At 40.7% G+C, this 22305-nt stretch overlaps 1 protein-coding gene across 3 annotated transcripts in view; it reads right to left on the reverse strand.

The window, feature by feature from the left end:
• The window catches only part of LOC133275891 (transmembrane protein 132C-like), a 204745-nt gene that overhangs the window by 91825 nt on the left and 90615 nt on the right, over nt 1-22305 (reverse strand). For 2 of the 3 annotated variants that reach the window (XM_061466167.1, XM_061466168.1), the window contains exon 3: nt 292-438. In XM_061466167.1, coding sequence (XP_061322151.1) covers nt 292-438 — 147 coding nt within the window. Of the gene's footprint in view, nt 1-291; nt 439-4932; nt 5008-22305 lie in introns of those variants that run through there. The other variant, XM_061466169.1, reaches the window with a different exon arrangement.

Consider the following 22305-nt stretch of genomic DNA (forward strand, 5'->3'; position numbering starts at 1 on the left):
ATTAAGGCTATCCATACTCACACCAAATGACACTCCCCCGGTCCCTCCTTCCAAGGTAGGCCTATTCTATTCATTTTTTAATTTAAACTGATGAATTTTATTACCTGGAAATTGAGATGCCCTGTTATAGATCAGCAGATGGTACCATAGTTAGCATAAGTGTCTCCAGATTTCCAGGCTACAGCTTTAATGGCTATGAGTAGTGGTAATCTGAGCCCTAAGTCTTTCAACCAATGAATGGTACCATGGATATAAATGAGCTTAATGTGCCGAGAATATGAGGTTTCGTACCTGTTCCTTGAACTTGGTGCTATCCTTTGACAAATTACTGTTGTGGTCGAATGCTTTCCACCATTCCCCACCTCTTGTTTCACGTCCCACTGCCGGGGGTCACTTGTCTTTGCACTGAGAACGTTTACACCTTTCTTCACCTTTGCCCTGTTGGAAACAGCAGTTGGAAAAAGTTTACAAGAGAGTCATTCAGGACCATGATCTTCTGACTCAAGGTTCTTTTCTCTACTCTGGCGCTAAGTTCTTCCAAAGAGAAACCCATCCCAACACAGAAGACTCAGGAAGGTTCTGTTCATCTGTATCAAGACAAACTTGTGCTCCATCACTGCACAGAGGAATACTTCACTGCAGATTTTTAAATAACCCATTTTTATCCCATATGATATCCTTCTGGATATCAGTGCACAGGTTGTTGCTCTTCTGCCTGGCAATTCCCTTTGGGATTTGGAAGGCAATTTCCATTTGAAATCTCCAGCCTAGAGAGAATACAGCTGTTGGTTAAGACAAGACTTTGTAACTTGGAGATGTTCTTATAGGATACAAATTTCTGACACTGTTACTTGTTAAGTCTCTGGAAAAGTTATCAGGCATTATCTAGTGATGCTAATATTGCTAACGACCTCAGCAGTAACTGAATGGAGGATTAATTACAGAGCACTTCCTTTATTAAGGAGCATTTGTATAAAGATCTCCCAGCAAAGAAGTTATTTGGGTGCAGAACACTTAACTGCTGATCTTCAGTTCTATTACAAAGTATCAGGAATAAGGGAGATACTTCTACAGCTTTGCTCTTCAAAAGACACTGAGGGACAAAATCCCACCAACCCACCAGTTACACAGGACCATGAGTATGAGAGGGATGACAGTTAGGAGCACATGGCTCTGTGAGTAGCTTGGCCTCAGCCTTGGATGGTGAAGGCAAACGGCTTCTTAACTTCATACTGTCAGAGTACGGTTATCATGGCCTCTACCCAGCAGGAACTGGCTTCCCCATAGCAAAAACGCTAAAGCATGGTGAAAAACTGTATTTTTAAGAAGTACTTATGCAACACAAAATGTTAGATATTGAGTAAATATCATCATTCTGTTAGATGTTGGTATCTTCTTGACATTTATGAGCACTCAGCACCTAAGTTCCTTGAAAAAAACCAGTCTTTTTGCTTCTTTAGACACTAAAACACATTTAAAATATAGTCATGAATGGTTGAGAGTATTTGTCTTCTTGTTGCAGTTTTCCAACAGCGAGACAAAACACAATTAGTGAAAGGCACTGAAAAAGAAAACTTTTTTTTTTCTCCGTATTAAAGTGTAAGCGCTTAATTCTCTCATTTGTAACAGGAAATATCATGGAGCTTCACAGATTACTGTCTTGCTCCAGTAAAACCAGCACAAACCTGATGCCTCTCTAATGCTTTCAGTTGAATTACTCAGAAATGAAAACAGAAAAAGTAAAAGGAGAACCAAATCCATTATTGAAGGTTCATTAAAGCTTTAAGTTCCAGTAAGTTTTCCTGCATATTACAGTTCAAATAAATGAACAATAAATAAACATCTGAGTAATAAGGAAACAGTACCACCAATCTTGGAATCTGTATAAATCCATCAGTATGGTTTTGGTAGTACGTATTTTAGGAGATATTTGCATGTATGTTAGGCTATACTGGAGAGAAGTAAAAACTGATCATTTAAGCACTGTGTTCAGTGGTTACTTGAGAAGGGCTCTGAAATGTCACAACATCAGTCAAAATGAGGTTCCTCATGTTTGGATGTTCAACAGAATTACAACTTTGCCAGCAGCTGCAAACTGCTCTTTCACCATGTAGGTTGACATAGTCAATACCTGGGCTCCTGTTAATTAGGACAGACATTTTGTATAGCCAAGGTTAGTGGTAAAATACACTGCCAGAGGATGAAAGACCATGGGTACAATGCCATTTTGTTAATTAACTACACTATGGGGCATTAAGTTGAGTGGTTTTCACATATGCCATTATATAAAGCCCATTAAAAGGAAAAAAATCCCTTCATCCCAGAGTAAAGTAGGCTATGTTTAGCGAGAAAAATCAATGTTGTGATTGCACTTAGCACTGGAATTAGGGTATGAACACCCAGAAGATTGAACTTCCTATATAAATATGCAGAAGCACAATTTGCAACTCTCCCTCTTAAAAGGGCGTTGAGTTTTACATAACAAGGTCAATGGATGAATTAGAATTAAGTCAGTACTGAGCCCCATACATTTTTAAATGCAGTCTGCACACACATGGTACAAATGTTTTCACTTAAATTTTTATTTACTTGGTGCTTGAGTGCTAGCAAGGAAAAGTCTATTTAATTCTTTACCAAGATTTGTTGACCTTGCTGTATGCTTGTGATTAAATATTAATTTTTTAAATCAATAGTGCCAACTTCATACATAAAAATCTGCAAGTTACATTATCTCAGTAAACCCGGAGCTGAGGACCTGGAGGCCAAATTACTTGACAGCCACCTAATCAAGGCAGTATATATACATTTACCATGTTTGCTTAAGGGAGGCAGGTATGGAGACAATAAATGGAGATGACAAACAGCTGAAGTGCTCCAGGTTTCCTTAGTGTGTGGTTCCCCACTCCAACTGGATTTTTTTCCCCTTTGCCATGCCTGCTTACTCACGAGTAGATGGTTGGCCTTGCACAAATGCTTTGCTGCACAGCTCTACAACCTGCAAGTACCCACTGGCTCTAACTTGTCAGCCTGGACTTGAACCCAAAGTGGACTCAAATATTTTCTGTGGGTGTCCCTAAATTGCCTCTGTCCCTTGAGCTATGTGCACTCCATGGTACTAGTAACTAAATCACAGCCTCAGGTCCACGGCGCAGTAACAAAACCCATCTATGAATCCTGCTAAGAAAGTTACCTACATATGCACAAAACCTAAGGGCAGCAGCTCATTTATTTGAGTTTGATTGATTGTCTATGTGCTGAAAGTTAAGCACAGTTTTTGATCTTCTGACAAAAGCAGACCTTGCAATGGGAAGATGAAGGAGAGACTGTCATTAAGAACGGCACAGAATGCCAGAGGTCAGCTTCAACTCCACACTAGATAGAGGACTCCATCTGAACAGGGTTTTGAAGCTTTATGAACACATGCTAGCCAGATCAGTGAGACTTTCTTGCTTGAACTTCTAAGGTCATTAATTCATAACACAGGAAGTCTCTGCCACAGCTTTGTCTCCAAATAACTGTCTCTATAAAACTCTCAAATGGAGAATTAAAACATTGTGCTGGCATGCAGAACAAGCAGCACCTCAAAGACATTACAGAAAGTGTCTCTAGCAGCACACCTAGAAATCATTACTGATTTTTTTTTCAACAAGCAAAAACCTTTAATTACACAATCTCACAGCACTCACAGCAAACGCATTTGTGTAAATGTGCAACTTTCAAGCAAATATTTCATTTGCAAATTGAAGCTTTCAGTTGTATACAAAGATTTCCACTTAGCACCTTATCTTCCTAACATGTTAAACGCAGAAATGATGCTTCTAATGAATACATTCTGATCAAGTACAGATGAAAATCTAGCTGTTCCATTTCACCGTCCTCAAATTACAAGAAATCTCAGCAGTATTTAAACATAATACTATATAGCTGATAAAGACAGTAGCTGAAATGCAATTGAATCAACAACAGCCAGAGGTGGAGATGTGATTTATGAGTTCAGGAGCTCAAGTTATAGTTTCCTATTTAAATTTAAATCTTAATCTTGCAAAACTGCTATGGCCATGGAAGGCTGCTGCTACCTGCAGCAGTGCTAGAGAGGGGGCAGACTGCTGAGGACTCCACACAGTTCTTCACATGCTCTATGATTTTGCTGATGTATGCTAAGCCTAGAGAGAATCACCTCTCTTATTCTACAGAAAGTCATCCTCAAAGCACTGATCCAAGCAGGGCTGCATTGCCTGGGTGTGCTGTGATACAGGTAAGTAATCCACCAGCAAAGAAAGAATCTGAAGCTACAGGTAAGCTAACACCACCTGAGGCTGATTAGGAGCCCCTGGCTCCCTCATTCCCTTTAGCCTGGCACTAATACCAGCTGACTCACTGGCCAGCTAAGTTGGTAGCATTAATCAGTGAATGATTTAGCTTCCTTGATGGCTCACAGAAGATCAAATAAGCAGCAACGGCAGTGCCAGGGAAGCACAGAAGCACAAAGTGAGGGACAGAAGGAGGATCTTCAGCAGCAGCAGCAGGTACCTCCTATGTGGGGTTAGCAGTATTGTCAAACCTACATAGCTGTGTGGGTAGACAAAGCTGCATTAAAGAATAAAAAGCTAAATCAATACTAAATTCCTATAATCAGTGAGCTCCATAATATCTGGAATAGTTTTTCAGACACTAAACCTTCTGTTTCCTGTAAGACTGTTTTCAGAGGCCGATACTGAGCTCTGCATCTTCTGTGCTCCTCATAAATGCCATGCTATTGTCAGCAGACTGGACTTTGATCTGAGAGCAGTCTGGTTTTAGATCAGTGACCACTGCTTTACACAGACAGGCTCTTCAGCTCACATCTGTTGTCCAAGCTGCTGTGCTGGAAGACTTTCATTTAGGAAGCATTCAAAATGTAAATATTGGAGACAGATGTGGGCTCAGTCTCACCAGGGGATCGGCTCCTCCGTGAGGTAGTCCCCGGATCACGCAAGCCGAGTGTGGGCATGATGTCTCTCACCATGCAGGGCAAGGGAAAGGATGCGAAATCCTCTGCATTTCCAAATGTAAATCCTTGTCTGTTTACATTTGTCAAGTTGGTTTTTCAACTTAACAAATACTGACCCCTTTTGGTCAGTCTTCTCTGCAGCCTCAATGTTTCTTGTAACTCTTTGCTAATCCTCCCTTAGTTGCCCAGACTTGTAGAAGACCTTGACATTACTGACTGTAAAGGTCACGTTGTAAGATATCACTGTATCTCCCAAACCCAGGCAGGCTCTCCTGGTGGCTGGTTTCTGGGCTGCACTTTACAGTAAGCCTCCAACCTTCCCGAGTTCTGCCAAAAAAATTTCAGCTTCTTCCTGCCATGATTTAAGTTCGCTTCTTTCCTTCTTTGTTCCCTGAGTAAATCAGGAGATTAAAGCCAGCTGCAGGAACCCATAAAATCCAGGCAGGAGACTAACCACAGCAATTAAGCAAGATTTGTTTTATTAAGTAAATCTTTTTCCTTTCATCTTCCTATGTGAAACGAGTTGATAGATCTCAGCGCAGCTCTGAAGGAACAGGGCAGACGTCTGCCTGGCAAAACAATGCTCATTAGAAGCCTCATTGCTGGCTTTAGTTGAGAAGCCAAAAGCAGCACGGTAGAATATGACCTGGCTAACCATGCTGACCTTTCAAATATGCTCCTTTAATTTGCAAAATACATGGACGGGGTAAGTGTGATTAAGCAGCTATGGGTCTGCTTAGGGAATATGGGGGATCAAGTATCAGCGTGACTCTGTACATGCCCTCGGAGCCCTGTTTGCCTCTGTCCTACTCTAGCAAGCAGATTTCCACCAGTGTGTTATGTGGCCACCTCATTGCTGCAGAGGTTTTCATTTACAAGCCATATGCACAGGTAAGCAGCAAAAGAGAGCTCTGTCTCAATGGGGGAATTCAGGTACTAACTTTATTAGGTAATAAATCACTGCTGATAGTAGTATTTCAGATTTGGTTCCCATTAAGAAGGTCAGTCCAAAGGGCCATCCATGCAAGACTTTTGTTTTCTTTGATTTCTAGATTTACAACATGGGCTAACCATTAGCAAAAGTGGAGATCTTGCTCTTCAGAGCACACTTTTCGCCTTCAGGCATTTTCTTTCTCATGGAGTATCCAGAAAAGGCCTTTAGGAAACAGCTTTTGCAAAAAAGGATAAACCCCCTTCAAAATGTCCAAACAGCTCATCTCTAGGTATTCTGTCCTTACTCTTCACTCTTTCCCCTTTTCCTTTCACTTCTCAGCGTGCTGATCTATTTGAAACAATGAAAAATTTCCATGTCAAAACAAAAAAAAAATTGAAATATTTTCCTTTGAAAATGCAGAAACCAAATCCTGAAAAACCTCCAAAGCAGAACACTTAAGCTTCTGAAATACAGGTGTAATTCTGTGAGCAGCTGAGCCAGATTTCAGTAGTTCTGAAACCTCCTCTGTCAGTTGAATTGGACTGAATTCAGCTTCCCCAAAACAGCATATTCTGGTGACTTTACTGTCCATCAAAATTACATAAATTCCCTTCCATTGCCAGTGAGGAATTCTGGGATTCAAAACTGCACAGGAGCTGTTCTTTTGTAGTGTTTCTTACATAACTGAAATTCCCTGAGACCCTAGGAAAATCAGCTGTCTTTCATTTCAATGGAATAGGTGCTTCATATCCATTGGGAAGCTCTGAAGAGCTCAGCTGCAAGGTACAAGATGGATGCTGTCAGCTGGGTTTTGTTTTCCCCTTAAAAGAAATCCAGTGTGCTTTAGGATGTTCCAGTGACGGTTTGGTTTGGGCTGATTTCTGCGGTTAACTCTTTGTGAGCATTACCGTCCTCTGGAGGTGGCAGGTATTCCATTACGTATTTGAAAAAAAAATGAAAGAGAGGTGTTTTCTGTGAAGCTTGGATACCATTACTTAAGCCACAGAGATAGTAATTTTAACCTCCTAATATATCTCACGGCAAAGCTGCTTTCTCCAAGCACTGAATGTTAATAGCGAAGGGATTACAAGAAAGGCAGGAGGAATAAAAACTAAAAAATATATAAATAAAAGCAGGAGGGAACTACGCAACACAGAGAATCTGGATTTGTCTTCCAAGCTGAGAGGAATCCTAATCTGAATTTACAACCTGCTAACATTCTGCCTTCAGCAAAGATAAACACTGTAAACTCCTGACGTTCACAGAACTCATCACAGTGCTGCTATTGCATTTCACTCCAGCTCATCCCGCTTTCAGAGAAACAGTCACATTCTGGCCCAGATATTACTAAGGGATTCTCAAATCTACCGGTTGGGTTGAGTATCTGAACCTGAAACAGGCTCATAGGAGCTCAAAACATAGCTCTTGCAATGGCTACCAGAAACTCTACTTGCCCTCTGCTCTGGCTAATTGCATTTATGGGGCCACTTAGATGCCAAACCCACCTAAGTGGCCCCATAAATGCAATTAGCCAGAACAGAGAGCAAGTAGAAACCCACTGCTATTGATCTCAAATTATCAGAAGAGTTACAAGATAGGAGACAAGATGTCTCAAGGTACCAAACACCAAAATCACATGCCAAATAACTTCAGTTCAGCTTATACCTTCCTTTTCTTAACATAGTTTCAAGAATTCCATTGGACGCAGCAGTTGTCACCAACTCCTACAATTTTACATGAAGTCTTGCAGGGTTTAGATACTTTTTTTTAAGCCTTTTGTAATTTGAAATCAAAGTAACCAATAGGTACAAGTCAAAGATCCATCTCAAGGACTCTGCAAGGAATTGAAAGAAGTTGATCCATAATCACATCTAGATAAAGTCCCCAATAAGTCTTTGCTACAAGATCAGTATCTGAGTGTACTCTCATTCCTAGATTCCTCACATGAGGAAACTAGACACTACACTGTCTGCTTTGCTGTCTGTTGAGAAGAGAGTTGGAATAAGCATCTGTCTCACACCAACACATGCTTGCAGAAAGACGCATAAGAGAGAGACAGTGATGGGTGTTGAGTAAACAAAAAACCTACCAGGGTGAATCCAGAGTGTAGATTCAGCTACACATGCTGAATACAAGCTGATCACCTCCACAGGTCTATTTTATAGGACCAGAGACACTTTTTAGATAAGTAAATGCTTTGAGATTATACTCCCTACTACTTGCAGTTTCTATTCTTAAAAATAAGAAACCTCTAAGCTGCATATTTGTGACATTCCCCAGCTGACAGAGCAGTAGCAGTGCTGAGGGAAACGCTTAGTTTGCAGTGGTTATTAGGATTATTACCTAGACCCCAAGCAACATTCTGAGCAATCTTCCTGTGCAGTCCCTTTGTGGTTTTAGTCCCATCCACACTCCCCCCTCAGCAGCTGTCATGAATACAGTTTTGCTATATGAGAGTTGTGTTTCCTTTCCCCTTACAGAAATATACTACTGCTGAGATCAATCGCTAGAAAAAGGAAGGGGCAAATGTCATTAAAACATCAAGAAAGAGAGAAGCCATTCAGTCAAATAATTGTTTCAAATGTTACATACTACAGTACGTATTTGTACAAGCGATGAAAGAAAAGACTGATTATCAGGTGGTTCATCCCAAAGATGCAGCACTGTCTCTGTTGTACTCTAATTAGTCTAACTTAAGTTGACTCAAGGATGGAGCATGTTACAGTTTTCCTGGAGACAGCCCCTTCCAGGCAGTTGGGAGTTTGCTGACCCTGTGGGTGCTGTAACAACATGTGCTTCCATTCATTTAGACCAACTTCCTCTCCCTCTGTCTTTGAAGTATGGAGAAGCACCAAACAGGGCAATGTTTTAGCACAGAGGAGTGCCAACACTGTAATCAACAAAGCAGAAAGACAGCTAAGAAAGATAACTGTAGAATAAAATAAGAATTATGGCAACATGAGTCCTTTATATCCCTCATACTGTGACTCCAATGTTTGGTAAAGATTCTTGCTTTGCTCATCATAATCCTCACACTTTTATTTAGTCACTTTGAGGCACATTAACACTGCTGCTATTCTTTGTTTCAGAGCAAGCACACCTTGTGTCATAATCTGCATGCAAGAGTGTGATAGAAATGCTACAAAGATGGTCTAGGGGGATACAGCAGACAGAACTGCTAGCTTTTATGTTTGAATTGAGTCTTAATCTAGTAAAGGCTGGCAGTGATCTGTACTACAGCTTCCAAATTGGGCTCTTTCATGCTTTAAGTGTACCCAGCAATAGCACAAATCCTTGTGCCCTGAGGCAGCTGCTGGTAGTTTGTGGATTTAGGTAGAGATCTGAAGCCCCCTAGACTCCAGTAAGTCAGCAAAACCACTCCTGCTGACCTCAAGGGCCTTGGATGAGATGCATGAAGCACACATGGGTTTCCATGGGGTCACCACCTGGCCTGCGGGAGCCGGTGGGCACTGTCAGCAGGCAGGGCACGTCGTGGAACCTCCTGTGTCTCAGGAGTGAGAAAGCAAAGCTAACAAATTACAGCTGGGATGTGGCTCAGGGACTTGGGGTTATGTAAAAAACTCTCTCATCTTCCTGACACTTCTTTTGTAATTTAAACAAATACTTGTAATTTTGTCCAGAAGTGACTGAATAGAGACACAGATATCATTTCCTGTTTATTAAGAAATACCTCAAAACCTGGTGGGTTTACCTTGTATGTACATGTATACACTTGTCCACAGATACAACTTGTCCACAGACACAGGGTTTTCTTGTTTTTCTCCACTTGATTTTTTTCCATGTGTCCCTCCACATTTGCTTTCTCTTGGCTTTTGATACCTCTGCATCTCCTCTTGTAATACTCCTTTTTCACTTCTCTCACATCTATTTTCGCCTTCCTCTTTCATTTAGAAATGTGACTAAACCAGCTGAGTCACCACTGAGTTCCAGTTCTAATTCCAACCCATCTATGCCCTTGCTGTCCTTAGCAGGATTGAAAGGACACCCTGAATCCAGTCCTAGATCTTCAGCTTCTCATTTGTCTGACCTCGGTTTGCAGTTATGCCACATGATAGTGCAAAGGCTTTCATTTTATTTTATTTTGTTCTCCAAAAGAAACAATAATGCCAAAAAATGATGCAGTTTTCAATAAGCTGGACTCATGGCCAGATGATATCTGATGCTGCCAGATGATAAAAACTCAGACAATGAGGGGTCCTCTTTAGAGCGGGAAGTTTTCATGTCCAAAAGCATTTGCTGAGTTAAACAAGTAATTTCTCTCAACCCCTAAACAGTTCATTGTTGAAGAAACTATGTCTCCACCTTGTGATTACACCTCTCTCAGTTACCTGCTCCCCTTCAGGATGCCTTGTTTCTGGCTTTGGAATAAACTGGCAGAAAGCTGACTTGTCTTGGCCGGATCTAAACAGCCTTGACTAATGCACCTCAACAAAGGGAGCCCCTTAAAGTCTTTCCACATTAGGTAAGTGGTGTCCAATTCCTGTTCTAGGAAACCAGGAATAAATATCGACTGTAAGAGAAATGAGCCTCAACAGCTGTAGGACTGTTACACTAAAGGATTAGGTACAAGAGCTAGGGCAGCAATTCATTTGGAAGTTGCTTCTGCTTTTGTCTGGTTTGTCTTACTCCAAGTATTTGACTGTAACAGCAATTACTGCCACAGAGCATCTCAACCAACTTCTCCTCCTCTGCCCACATAGGGCTGTCAAAGCCATCTTTAACACTAATGACAGCCTATCAAATAAAGGGTCTTTCCTATAGAAACTTTCAAGAAAGAAAGGGAATAACAGCTGCAGTCAAAATGAAGTGTGACTTGACACTTTTTTAAACAAGAAACTCCTTGCCCTTTTCAAAAGGCTGAAAAGTTTTTGCATGGAGGTGGGGCTGCCTTAGGAGTGAGCAGGCAGATGTCTGTGCATTAGAAACCAGGAGCCTTCCCTTCACTGCTGTACAGTTGCAGGACCAAGTTTTTATACCTTTAATTTCCCAGGCCTGGATTAGGTCATTGATATTATCTCAACCACCATTGTTGGACATGCCCACAGGCAACAACAATTCCCTTGGGCTATCATCAGCCATTTCAAAAGGACCTTTTAAGGACCCTTTAGAGACTGAGCCTGCTCTTGAAGCCATAATGAACAGAGCGAAGTCTTGAGAGGTCAACAAACTGCTGAGCTCCTTTGACATATTGCAGGAATCAGCGGGAAGATTCTGGGATGTATCAAAAGAAGACCAGCTGTCGGTGAAAGCCAGGGGCAACAGCGTGTTCCTGGATGCAGATATTAAGGTCATTATACACTTCAAACACAAAAAACCACCCACGAGATAAAATAGATCAATACATTCGCAACTCTCATTGTGCTTATTCCTTCTGTTGGTGAGGATTACAAACCAGAATAAGTCACATTCCTTTTATCATCTCCTGGGGAGTCTTTTTCTTTTCCTTTCCTCTCGACGACTCTCCCCAAAAGTCATTTCAATTCATCCAAATGCAGCCAGTTACTGACTGCAGGGATGAAAATCATTTTGTTTCCGCTTGATGCAGCAGAAACGCACTAGACCTAAATAGCATATGACAGGGCACAACACAAGCACCTGATTTAGGACTGCATAGGCTTCAGCAGCAGCAAAGGATTCGCCTGATGAAAATGCTGAAGCAGCTACTCCCAACACTGTATGAGACTAATAACATTCCAACTGAAACACTGGGTAAACAAGCGCATGCACGGATAGGTGAATACACACAGAGCATCCCCTGTGATCAGACTTCAGTGCTGCTACAGAACCTGAGTCTTAACTTCTTCAACCTATTTTGTTTATAGCTAAAGCCATCTCTGGATACAAGAGTCTTATCTGGAGATAAGGTTGGAAATGTCATGAGTACATTACAGCGGTTCAAACAGCAGTCACTGAACATAAAGAGCACTAATATGTATCATAATTCACCCTCCTGCTGCTCCCTGCTAATCTGGGGCACCTGATTCACAACTTTCAGATGCTCAGGACTTGCACAGTTGCTGCACATTCTTTTTTGGGGCCAAAGATCAAAGAAAAGCAGTGTGGGGTTGCAGTGATCCTCCACTCCATTTCTATGCCATTCTGCCAAATACTTCTAGAAGCAGGTGAGGAAAGACTTGGTCTACAGGTCTCGTCTTGTTATAGTAACAAAACGCCTGTTGTAAAGGATGTTTTAGCACTGGCCCCTGTCTACCAGAAAGCTCAGCAGCCATAAAGGATGGTGTTACCGGATTTGCACATTCTGTATGCCAGCCTAGGTAATGCCTTCACAACCTTCTGCTCATCTCCTAAGCTATTCACTTCCTTCTTTGAAAGGCCTTCGATAAAACCCCTAAGAGTTATAGGGTGTACAACCACCAAGGATATAGAGAAATGACAAGAACAAAGAGAGGAATATGAATAATATACAGCAGAGGCAATTATTCTATGTGCTGAGGGAAAGTGTTTCTGCTCCTTAAAAAAAGGAAGGATTTATCTTCCCCTGGATCAAAGGTGACAAAGCTAGAATGTTAATGCTAGAAAAACACAGGGAGGGCAGGAAGAAGGCTGCCAGCAATTTTGCTTTGATTTCATCAGCCGGTCATGCAATTATACATTCACTTTTTTGTAAGCAGCAGACACTTTCACATTTGGGGTATCCCAGGGGACAAACAAATTGCTAAGTCTCACAGATCTTTCTACAGAACTCCACACGTATTTCAGTCAAGCAAGACAGCAGTGTTCTCGATCTCCTGTCCTTTAGGCCTGACACAGCTCGTGTTATTGACTTCAAAGGGGACAAGATTGGTCATCAAGTACTAAGTCTTTCCTCAGGACTGAAGTTTCATGCAGACATAATTCAGGGCCAGCTCTGATTCTACCTTGCTGTGGATGATAATCAGGTCAGGCCTCTGGTACCTAAGCTCCCTTAAAATTATAGCACCGTGTCTCTAGGTCTTCTATTCCTCTGCTCTAGTCCATATGTGCCTGTGAACATGCAGCTGGGGATGCTTACTAGCACTCAGCAATGTCTGCTATGTCAGAAGCCATCACATAAATGCAATTATAATAATTCCATACAAAGCTATCTCATATACACCACTATATGCTGTGCTTTAATGCTCACAGTGCCAAGTTTAATGTAAATGAAAGCATGTTAGGGTGAGGATACTTTCAGCAAACACAGAGGGGATAAGGTAACCCAAATGAGAGTGGAGGCTGGACCATATCGTTATCCTTAGCAGGAATAGCAGCCTCAGAAGAAAAGCTAAAAGCTCCGCTATGCTGTCATACTAATGCACTATTAGGGAGTTTGTAGCCCAAATGGGTTTGTTAAAGGGGCAAATCACACCATAAATTTCTGGATGACCCCTGATTTTGGATCAAACTACTTGAGGTCCAAGTATCACCTTGGTCCTCAGCACATGGGAGTTCAAAATCTATCACGATGCCATAAACCTGTTGTTTCTGCCACTGGCAGGGAAAGCGGGTCCTAATTTTCAGCATGGAGAACCACTAGCCTGAATAAATATTAACAGTACAACTGCATTATATGGAGCAAAGCTGCCATGCAGTTAATATGCAGAAAGTGTGCCAGCCTTGCAATGAAACGATATTGCTATGTTGTAATCCTGAACTAGCCACAGCAGTGTGCTGGTCCGCAAGATCATTTGTGACTTCATTTTATGGCATATGCTAGGAGGCCATTTCCCACCTTTTTATGATCTTTTAAGGCCATTTTTTCACCATATAAAAAGTAGCAAAAGAAAATGAGACAGACTATTTCAAATGTTTAATTATTGTTACTGAAAAGTAGTAATGGAAAGTAGCTGAAAAATCTCTCCAAATTAACACTGGAGTAAGTACTTAAATTGGACATGTAAATTTAGGATATCCTCCCTCGCACCAAATAGATGTATCTGTGATACAGGGCTGGACTGCTGGATTGGCTTCTCCATCAGCCAGCTGAAATACAGCCACTAAAGTATGCTTTTAGTTGTCATCTAATTTAGTCTTTCATTAGCAATCTGCTCTCCCAATCTAACTTCACTAATTTTTAAGAACCTTTGCCCTCCTAATCCTATTACATTGGTGATTTTAAAACAGATTTTGCAGCAAGTAATGCAGAAAACAATCTCTACCCCTGCCACCTGCTTCTCCTCCTTCTTCCCCCACCAAAATGATGACTTTCCACAGTGACCCCAAAAAACTCTTCAGTACTCTGGAATGCCTTTGAAAACAAATGCTTATTTTTGCCTTTTTGTACAGCCCTTCTAGATGGAATTTCCCAGCCTCTGGTTGCAAGGGTGGCATTTGGAAGGCCAATGACCTACCTTTTATTTTTCATTTATACCTCTATAGCTATTCCCAAAGCTTAAGGCCCCAGGATGCATGTATCTTCCCCAGATCCTCTACTGGCTAATGATGATTGTCTAAAGCTTGTGGTAAAAACAAGGACTGCAAATGAGCAGTAGTAATACCAAGGGTAACGTGAGGATCACAAAGGCAATAAATCCATCATGGGAATGGTACTGGGGAGATTTACTTTTTAGAGACAAGGCAGAGAATTGAGAATTGGGAGGTTATGAAATCACTGCTGGATGAGAGAGGGGTTTAAAGAACAAAATAGTTGTATTTCTACATTTCTATTAGAACTTTTACAAATGGAGGTGAATGAGGGAAGAAAAGCAGGGAAATAGTGGTAGTAAGTTTCCTAGAGCTGAATATTCATAGTATATTATGAGGACTTTTCCTCTATAAACATGTTAAATGATGCTTCGTAGCTGCAGAAATGATGTGAACCTTACAAAAATATGAAGTCACCTTGCAGAGGTGGAACAAAGTATGTGAGCTGATCTGCCTTCTGCATTGTTATTTCCATAGGAGAATGAAAAGTCTGCTTTCAGAGCCAAGGCTAAGGCCTACAGGCTCACAGCCTGAAAAATAACACCACCTTTTCATCTGTAATCTGAACAAATTTAATGTAGGAGCTATTGATGGAAAATGAACTTGAACCTCACATTTCTATTTTTTCCAGGGTAGAACTGCACTTTAAGTCACAGGCTTTATTAATAGAATAAGTCCATTTGTCTCTTGCAGGGCTGAAAAATAAAGCACTGAGAAGTAACATATGGAATATGCCTTGGGCGAGAAATTTTCTTCTGGTATTGCTGTTTTTCTAATAAAACTGGAATCATGGCATGAGTGCACATGTTTCTGTAAAGTGTTTCACAGGGGCTGGCCTAAAATAGAGGCACCGAAAAATCACGGACATCTTTCATGATATTGCTAATCTCAACTGTTCAAAACACAATGATCCGGGATCCCCAAGCCCATGAGATGTGGAGTGCTTTTGATTTCCTTCCAAATTTTCCACTTTTGAGTCTGGTTTTCAAGTCAGATTCTTGGGGAAATTCTTCTGAGTTTCCTCTGTAAATAGAAGGGCTCAAACCTTCATTTTATAATGGGAAGATGCAAAACCTCCTGCTGTCCCACAACTGTAGCAGGGGATGATCCTATAAAAATAATCACTGAGATTGAACTCCTTAGAAACTGTTCAAATTAGCAATATTAATGTCAAAAAATCATAGTGGCTGCAGATTTAGAAAGCTACAAATTCAACCCAGCTTGCTTCCAGGTGCATTAAACTGGTTCTTTGGCTATTATCACTGCATAGATGAGCGGACCCCAGCCTAGACACACACCTCAGCCTGTATCAATTTAAAGCATCCCACTAGTGCCTCTTAGGCCTTTGAACCTTTGGTCTAAGATTCAAAGACACAGAGCTACTGGTATCTCTTCTGCTTTAGGTAGTTCTCTGCCTTCATTCTCCCCATGTTCTTAAAGGCAGAGTTTCACTACCTGACCTCAGAGCTGTGTTGCAGTCTTTCAGTCAGTGTTAGTAAAGAGCTTTAAGGCAGAGGAGTGATAAGCCCTGTAAGCACAAGGACTACAGAAGAGCATCAGGCAAAGAGATTACCTTTACTTGGGAACATCTGTGATGCTAGGTCCTGCACAAGCAACACAGTTGTCTTATGCTCAGTAAAAATGTATGTTCTTCTATTCTTGTCCCAATATATAGCTAAGTCTAAAACTGAACAACCTGGAAAAAAATTATTCCAGCAGGAAATCTGTGACATTCATGAGGGTTTTTCCTCTTGAAACCAGCAGTACAATGGGTCTGCCTGGTTAAAAAAAATGCCCACACAAACCATTTAACTTCCAATGAGTCTATTTCGATTTCAAACTCACAACGTCAACAGTTGCAAGGGAAAGCGCTTTCTGGTTTCTTGTTTCACACTTACAGAGTGGCTAATTGAAAAGCTAGGCAGGAGAGGACTGGGAGTCTCTGAAATGGTATAGAACAGGAATGTTTTGCAACTGTCTAACAAAACATCAAAACCACTTAGAACTGCAGTACACACCACCAGCTCTTGTTTCAGCTCTTTACACACAGTGATGGACAGGCCCTAGAACTGCAACATATCTCTGCAGATTTGCCCTTTCACTCTGGACAGTGAGTTATTCCTGGGTACACTGTTGCATTGATACATAAGTTCAGTTTTCAATGTTGGAAAACATGCATAAAAATGTACTGAGCAGAGACAGAAAAGACAGGGGTTTGGAACTGTTCAGCCCCCAGGAAAGAAAGGAGGTTTCATGAAGAAATACCAGATATCATACACTGTCATGTTTATGATAGTTAAGAGAATGCCATCTAGCCCCAATAAAATCCAAGCATTATCCAACACCGAGAAAGAATACTTGTCTGTGCTGATGCATAATCTGCAAGAGAACAATTTAATGAGCAAAAAAGCTGGAATGGAAGTTTTGCCCCTCCAGGTTTTCAAATTCCTGGTTCTAATAAAATAGAGAAAAGTGGGGGTTTTGCTTCCTTTTCACTGGTTCTAATAAGATATAGAAAAGTGCTTCCCCCCTGCCCCCCATCTTTATACTATTAGCATCAGGCTCCTCAGGAAATACCTAACCTATTTGATGATTCCCATGTACTACTAAGCGTCACAAGGTTGAGTTTATACCATATGTGTATGTGGCGGTATCTTACGGAGAATAGTTAACATCAGCAAACAAGTGAAATACAAAGTACGAAAACATTCTGTAAGCGTTTTGGCAGTAAAATATGTTTTGCATAAGCTCCAGATTCCAGAGGTACATATCACTACCTGGAAGAGCATGTGAAGCTCTTCTGAACCTGAAGCAAAACATAACTAATTAAATGGAGGAGATGATGAAGAACAAACTTTAACAAGCCCAGTTGCGATTAATGTCCTGTTCTGAGAATTTAGGTAATGAATCTCATTTTACACTTCATGTTTTCAACAGTCTCTGCAGAGATAAAGTAACGGAATGTCCATTACCCTGGTGTAGGATTGACATATTCTCATAAAATGTTTTGTGACTGCGTAAATAGCATGGGACATTCAAAAATCAAGACCATGCAGCATGTATAAAATGTCCATAGACACCTCATTTTTTTCTATTCAGGAGGAAGCAGCAATGCAAGCAAAGAACTGGAGGGCATATTAAAAGGCATTTGTGCATTTCAGCATTTTTGCTTTACCTGGAAGTGCTTGATTAATCCAATGGGTATAAATAAAAAGGAGAGGGAATGGAGTACAGCTGATCCTTGGTGCTGATGCTGACTTTTCATTGATAAGGTTCTAAATTCAAATATGGTTCATATTAATATTATTTATAGCTGATTATCAAAGGTGTAGCACTTGCAGGCAGGAAAAGCAGTTTTGTTTATGATCCAAGACATGCTAACACTGTTTCGTAGAGGGCAGGCAGCTCAGAAAGGCTGAACGACTTACCCAAGGTCACACACTGACTTAATTGGAAATAAAGGAACAGAACACCTAACACCTGATTTCCTATCACATGCTGTCTTCACACCATGAAATCTGATGTTATCAAGTGACTGGTTTGTATATTTGAGTTGGGAGTCTGTCCACTTACAGCAGGAAACATCTCCTGTTTACTGGACTCTCCAAGCAAAGGTCAAAGAGCAAATGAATGACAGAGTTAAAGCGAGACCATTCCACTTCAGCTATGAAATGCCTGAGTGAGATACTGTTGATAAAACTTAAAGCTTTCCTTCATCACACTCCGCAGCCATGTAAACAGATAAAGGATTCCAGGTTAGAGGCATTTCCCAAACCAGTTGTGCAATCCCAGACACAAAGAGTGAAAGCTAAGCTTTGTGATAGCTCTCAGTCCAGAATATTTACCTGGGCTTTGGTTACAAGCGATACTGCCATGGTAATTCTCTCTCTCATTCTGCAAGTAACTATGAAACTGTCAAGTCCTTCACAGCACCTGCAGCAACTTTTATAAGATGGAAATTAAAATTGTCTAGCATGTCAACATAAAATATATTGTGAATGCAGTTGGATGATGTGGCATTTCCAAAAGAAGCTTTAGAAACCATGCAATCATTTCACCTCCCCATTTCAGGATAGGATAAGTACAGAATTGCCCTAGAATAAGCCCAGCTTGTTTCAGAGGAGACTTCAACTCACCTAGAGTGTAAATTCATTCCCCTACACGCCAGCAGCCTGAAGCCTGCTCACCATTTAAGTCTTCAAAATAGGATTAGGGGATTTAAGTGGCACAGAAGCTTTACATTTTCCATCTAGTTCCTTAATGAATTTTTGTATTAATGGAGTGAGAATTACAGCTATGCATATAAGTTTCTCAACAGGGCTGTGCCAAGCCTTTGCAGCAGACAGTTCTAACCACAGAGAACGCATAAACTCCCCAATGTTGAGCAGCAAAATGTTTGCTTCTGTGCTGAGAGAGGGTATGAACTCAGACACCCAGAAGTGAAAACTAAGTGATGAGTTTTTCCCTACCTTTTCACTATTATAAGGGATTCTTCAGCTAGCTGTGTTTGAGTCGGTACTCAAAAACAGTCTTGAATATCTTACTACATAGTATCTTTTAAATATATCTAACTTAGAAGCAGCTCTTGACAGTCTCAGCAGCCCACATCATATAAACAAAGCCTTTTAAGAGGGAGAAATGAACAGCCCACATTAATTAGCAGTTATTTACTCCTTTTAATAAGCAGACACATAAAAATGAAAACTGGAAGTCACCCCATCATCACAAACCATGGTAAAGTCAAGCTATCCAGCTACACAAAAGTTTACAAACTACATTTCTTGGCACTTCATGCATGTATGTAGGCGGACTTTTATCTAAGGATCTGAACAGTGTACAAGCATTAGCTAATTAGATTTCTTGCAACTACTGTAATATCAGAAGCCTTTAGAAGAAAGGTAAAGGTAGGGTTAAACCACAGATACAGGTCTCTTGAGACCTGCGTATCAAATGGAGCTCTACCACAGGCTGCCCACACAACTGCTGGACTTCTGTGTTATCAGCTCCATCACAGCATTTTTTCCAGCTTTCATCAGAAGTTTTTGTTCTGCAGTATTATATGCCCAGAGGCACCAGTCACAATCAGCACACTAAACAAACAGGTAGGAGGAGAAATTTCTACCTGCACATTAAGGTGGTAAGGCCACAAGATACAGAGTGCTGTGCCATGACCAGAGAGATGAACTGCTTTGTCTAACAGGCCCAAGTCTGCAAGAGAAATGCAGACTGAACCCTGATTTCCTATGTCCTTACATGCCAACATCAAAGAATGTGGAATGCCTTGGATTTGCCACACGTACACAAGTGACCTGTGCAAGTACATCCTGACTAAGTCTGACACAGACACGTCTGCTGATGCGTTGCACGATGTGTATGTGTTCAGAGAAGAACTGTTTACCTAGGGCGCATGAAAAGCTATTGGGAACTACCTCTTACCATTCATACAATGAAATCTCCTAGATGGCTGCTTAATGCTTGGATGGGAGTAGAATGGCAAGGAAAGTAGTAGGTACATGGAAACATGTAAAACCAGTAGCTTTCACTCCCTACTAGTAGAGATGAATTGTACATCTAATCCCTTAAATGTAGCATCAGTTTATTGTCATTATTTCAGATTTGTAAAGTGTTAGGAAATACACTTTTAGGAGCTAAAATGTAAGTACAAACAAGTCTCGCCAATTTGAAATTCACTGAAGCTGAGACATAAAAAGGAGAAGTGAAGGAATGGGACAGCTAGGAGTGGAATGAGGCTGTCCTAGTTCTCCTCTTTAACTTCACGGAACATTTGAGAAGAAAGAAGAATGCAGTATGAGCATAAAAACAAGCAGGTCTAGTCTCCAAACCAGACATACGCCTGCCTCTTATTAGAGTTCCTGGGAGATGTAAGCAAGCATCTGTCAGGAGAACCAGACCCCATGAAAAAGGAGTGATATAAAATCCCAGATCACTTCAGAGAGGCAATAAAAACAATATGGAAAATTTATAACAATCCAGTGTAATTGTTCAAAGGTAACTGCTTCAAGGACTCTTATGAGGCTTGTAAAGGTTTTTCAACTGATCAAAAAGGCACACCATTTTTAGGATGGGATAATTCAAAGCACTGTTCAGCACAGCTTTGCAGAAAAACAGCATACTGAAGAGCATATGTTGGTTGCTGACCTTCTATTGTAAATTTAAAGAGAAACCATTCTTGCTAATAAGATACTATATTTAATTTTGCACAAAGCATTTTTAAACAGTAGATTCCTTCAAACCCTTTAAAATTCAATAGTTAGAAACTAACCAATAAGCTTGCAAGTCCTAGACTGACAGCTTAGTTTGGTCGGGTGCAAGAAGACATCTACTGTCTCAATCTATGACATTTTCAGAGCTATATGCAAGAAAGGTGTGACATGCACCCTTATCTGAGTACTGCAATGAAAGAATAGCTTGGCATGTTTATAGGTCAAGAAAGCTCATCTTTGATCTCAGAGGTCAGGGAAGCTTTACATTTAGTAGTTGAAGCCAGGGACTGTGAATGACGTGCTCTGTCCTTTCTCTGCTGTTTACTCACCCTGCAACTAAGTTGTTTCACCTTTTTATGCACTGGTCTATCCTTTAAGTAGAAGAGGCATGAACATAACTTTAAATAGCATAGAGGTGCAGTGTCAAGAATTAAAAGAAAACATTTATTTTTTAATCAAAAGTCACTATAATGCTGCCTACCAAAAATCTGAAGATTATCATTATTTGCAAAGAGTCCAACCCACTTTGAATTCTCCTATGTGCTTCAAAACTGTATTACCACCTGAATAGTAGTTTTACAGGTCTATTTTATAGGTTATATAAAACATAATTCCTAGCTTCAGGAGATTTAAGTTTAAGATGTTATTTTTCCCTTGAAAGTACTAATTTCCCCTCTGAATACTTCCTTAGTCTATTCAATTACCTCAGAATTTTTCTGTTATTAACAATGCATCATTTAGCCTCATTTTTGTTTTAATCATAACAGAATCAGGCCAGGCGTCTGTGGCTTTATCTAATAAACTTCCTTCTTCAATATGTGAGTACATAAATATTAGAGAAACTAGCACAACAACTATTTATATTCAAAAAGGAGTAGTAAATATTGTAGGCTAAAATATCCCTCACTGGAAAGGAACATCAATATTGAAGGCATAAAACACACAATGGGTCTTTTGCAGCATGTTTCTTTGCAATAATATAGTTGTCACGTTTACTTGTTTATGCCTCCTTTGAATATTCTGAAATTACTGCTGGAAAATGTTAAAGCCAAAAATGTAATTACAATCACCAGACCTTGCCATCAATGAGTCAAAGAAATGGAGCAGACCTGTAAATTACAGCAGCTTAAATCAAGCTCGGTCCAGGAAGAGTAGCATAAACTACAATCATATTCCTTGGCCAAGCAACAAGGTTGCGAAGCAAGACAAGTGCTCTCTGCAAAAGGGCCAGTGTGCTGCAAATAGGTGTTGAGGTGTGCGCACATTTTGGTGAGCCTTTGTCAGCGTCCTTTGCTGCCCAGTGAGCAAGGACAAGAATGATGTGCAGGGGGTGTTACGTGTGGCCACTGGTGCCAGCTTTGAGAATTGGCAGTATGAATGAAAAAAAAAAGCAGGTGCAGTCACCATTGAAATTGCAGGAGCTTTTGTCTCGCCACCATCACAAGCTACTGCTGTGGTGATGGCCATGCACTTATCTGTTCATTAGGGATGCAGCCCAGATATAGTGGCCACCTCTCAATATATGCTGGGAACCAGAACTCCTGTGCGATGGATTAAGTCTTGGAGAGCTAAGGACCAGTATCCCAAGGGACTTTGCAGGGAGACAAAAGCCTGTCACTTTCCTGCTGAAAAGTAAGTCTTATGTGCTGAGAATGTCAGGTTTTAGATTGAACTACTTAAAATTAGAAACACAGAAAGCCAGAGAAAAGACACTTAGATCATTAAATCTTTAT

This window comes from Pezoporus flaviventris, unplaced genomic scaffold (genome assembly GCF_033815535.1).
Source record: "Pezoporus flaviventris isolate CSIRO_AGI_PZ_B2104156 unplaced genomic scaffold, CSIRO_AGI_Pfla_v1 ptg000041l, whole genome shotgun sequence".
NCBI lineage: Eukaryota > Metazoa > Chordata > Aves > Psittaciformes > Psittacidae > Pezoporus > Pezoporus flaviventris.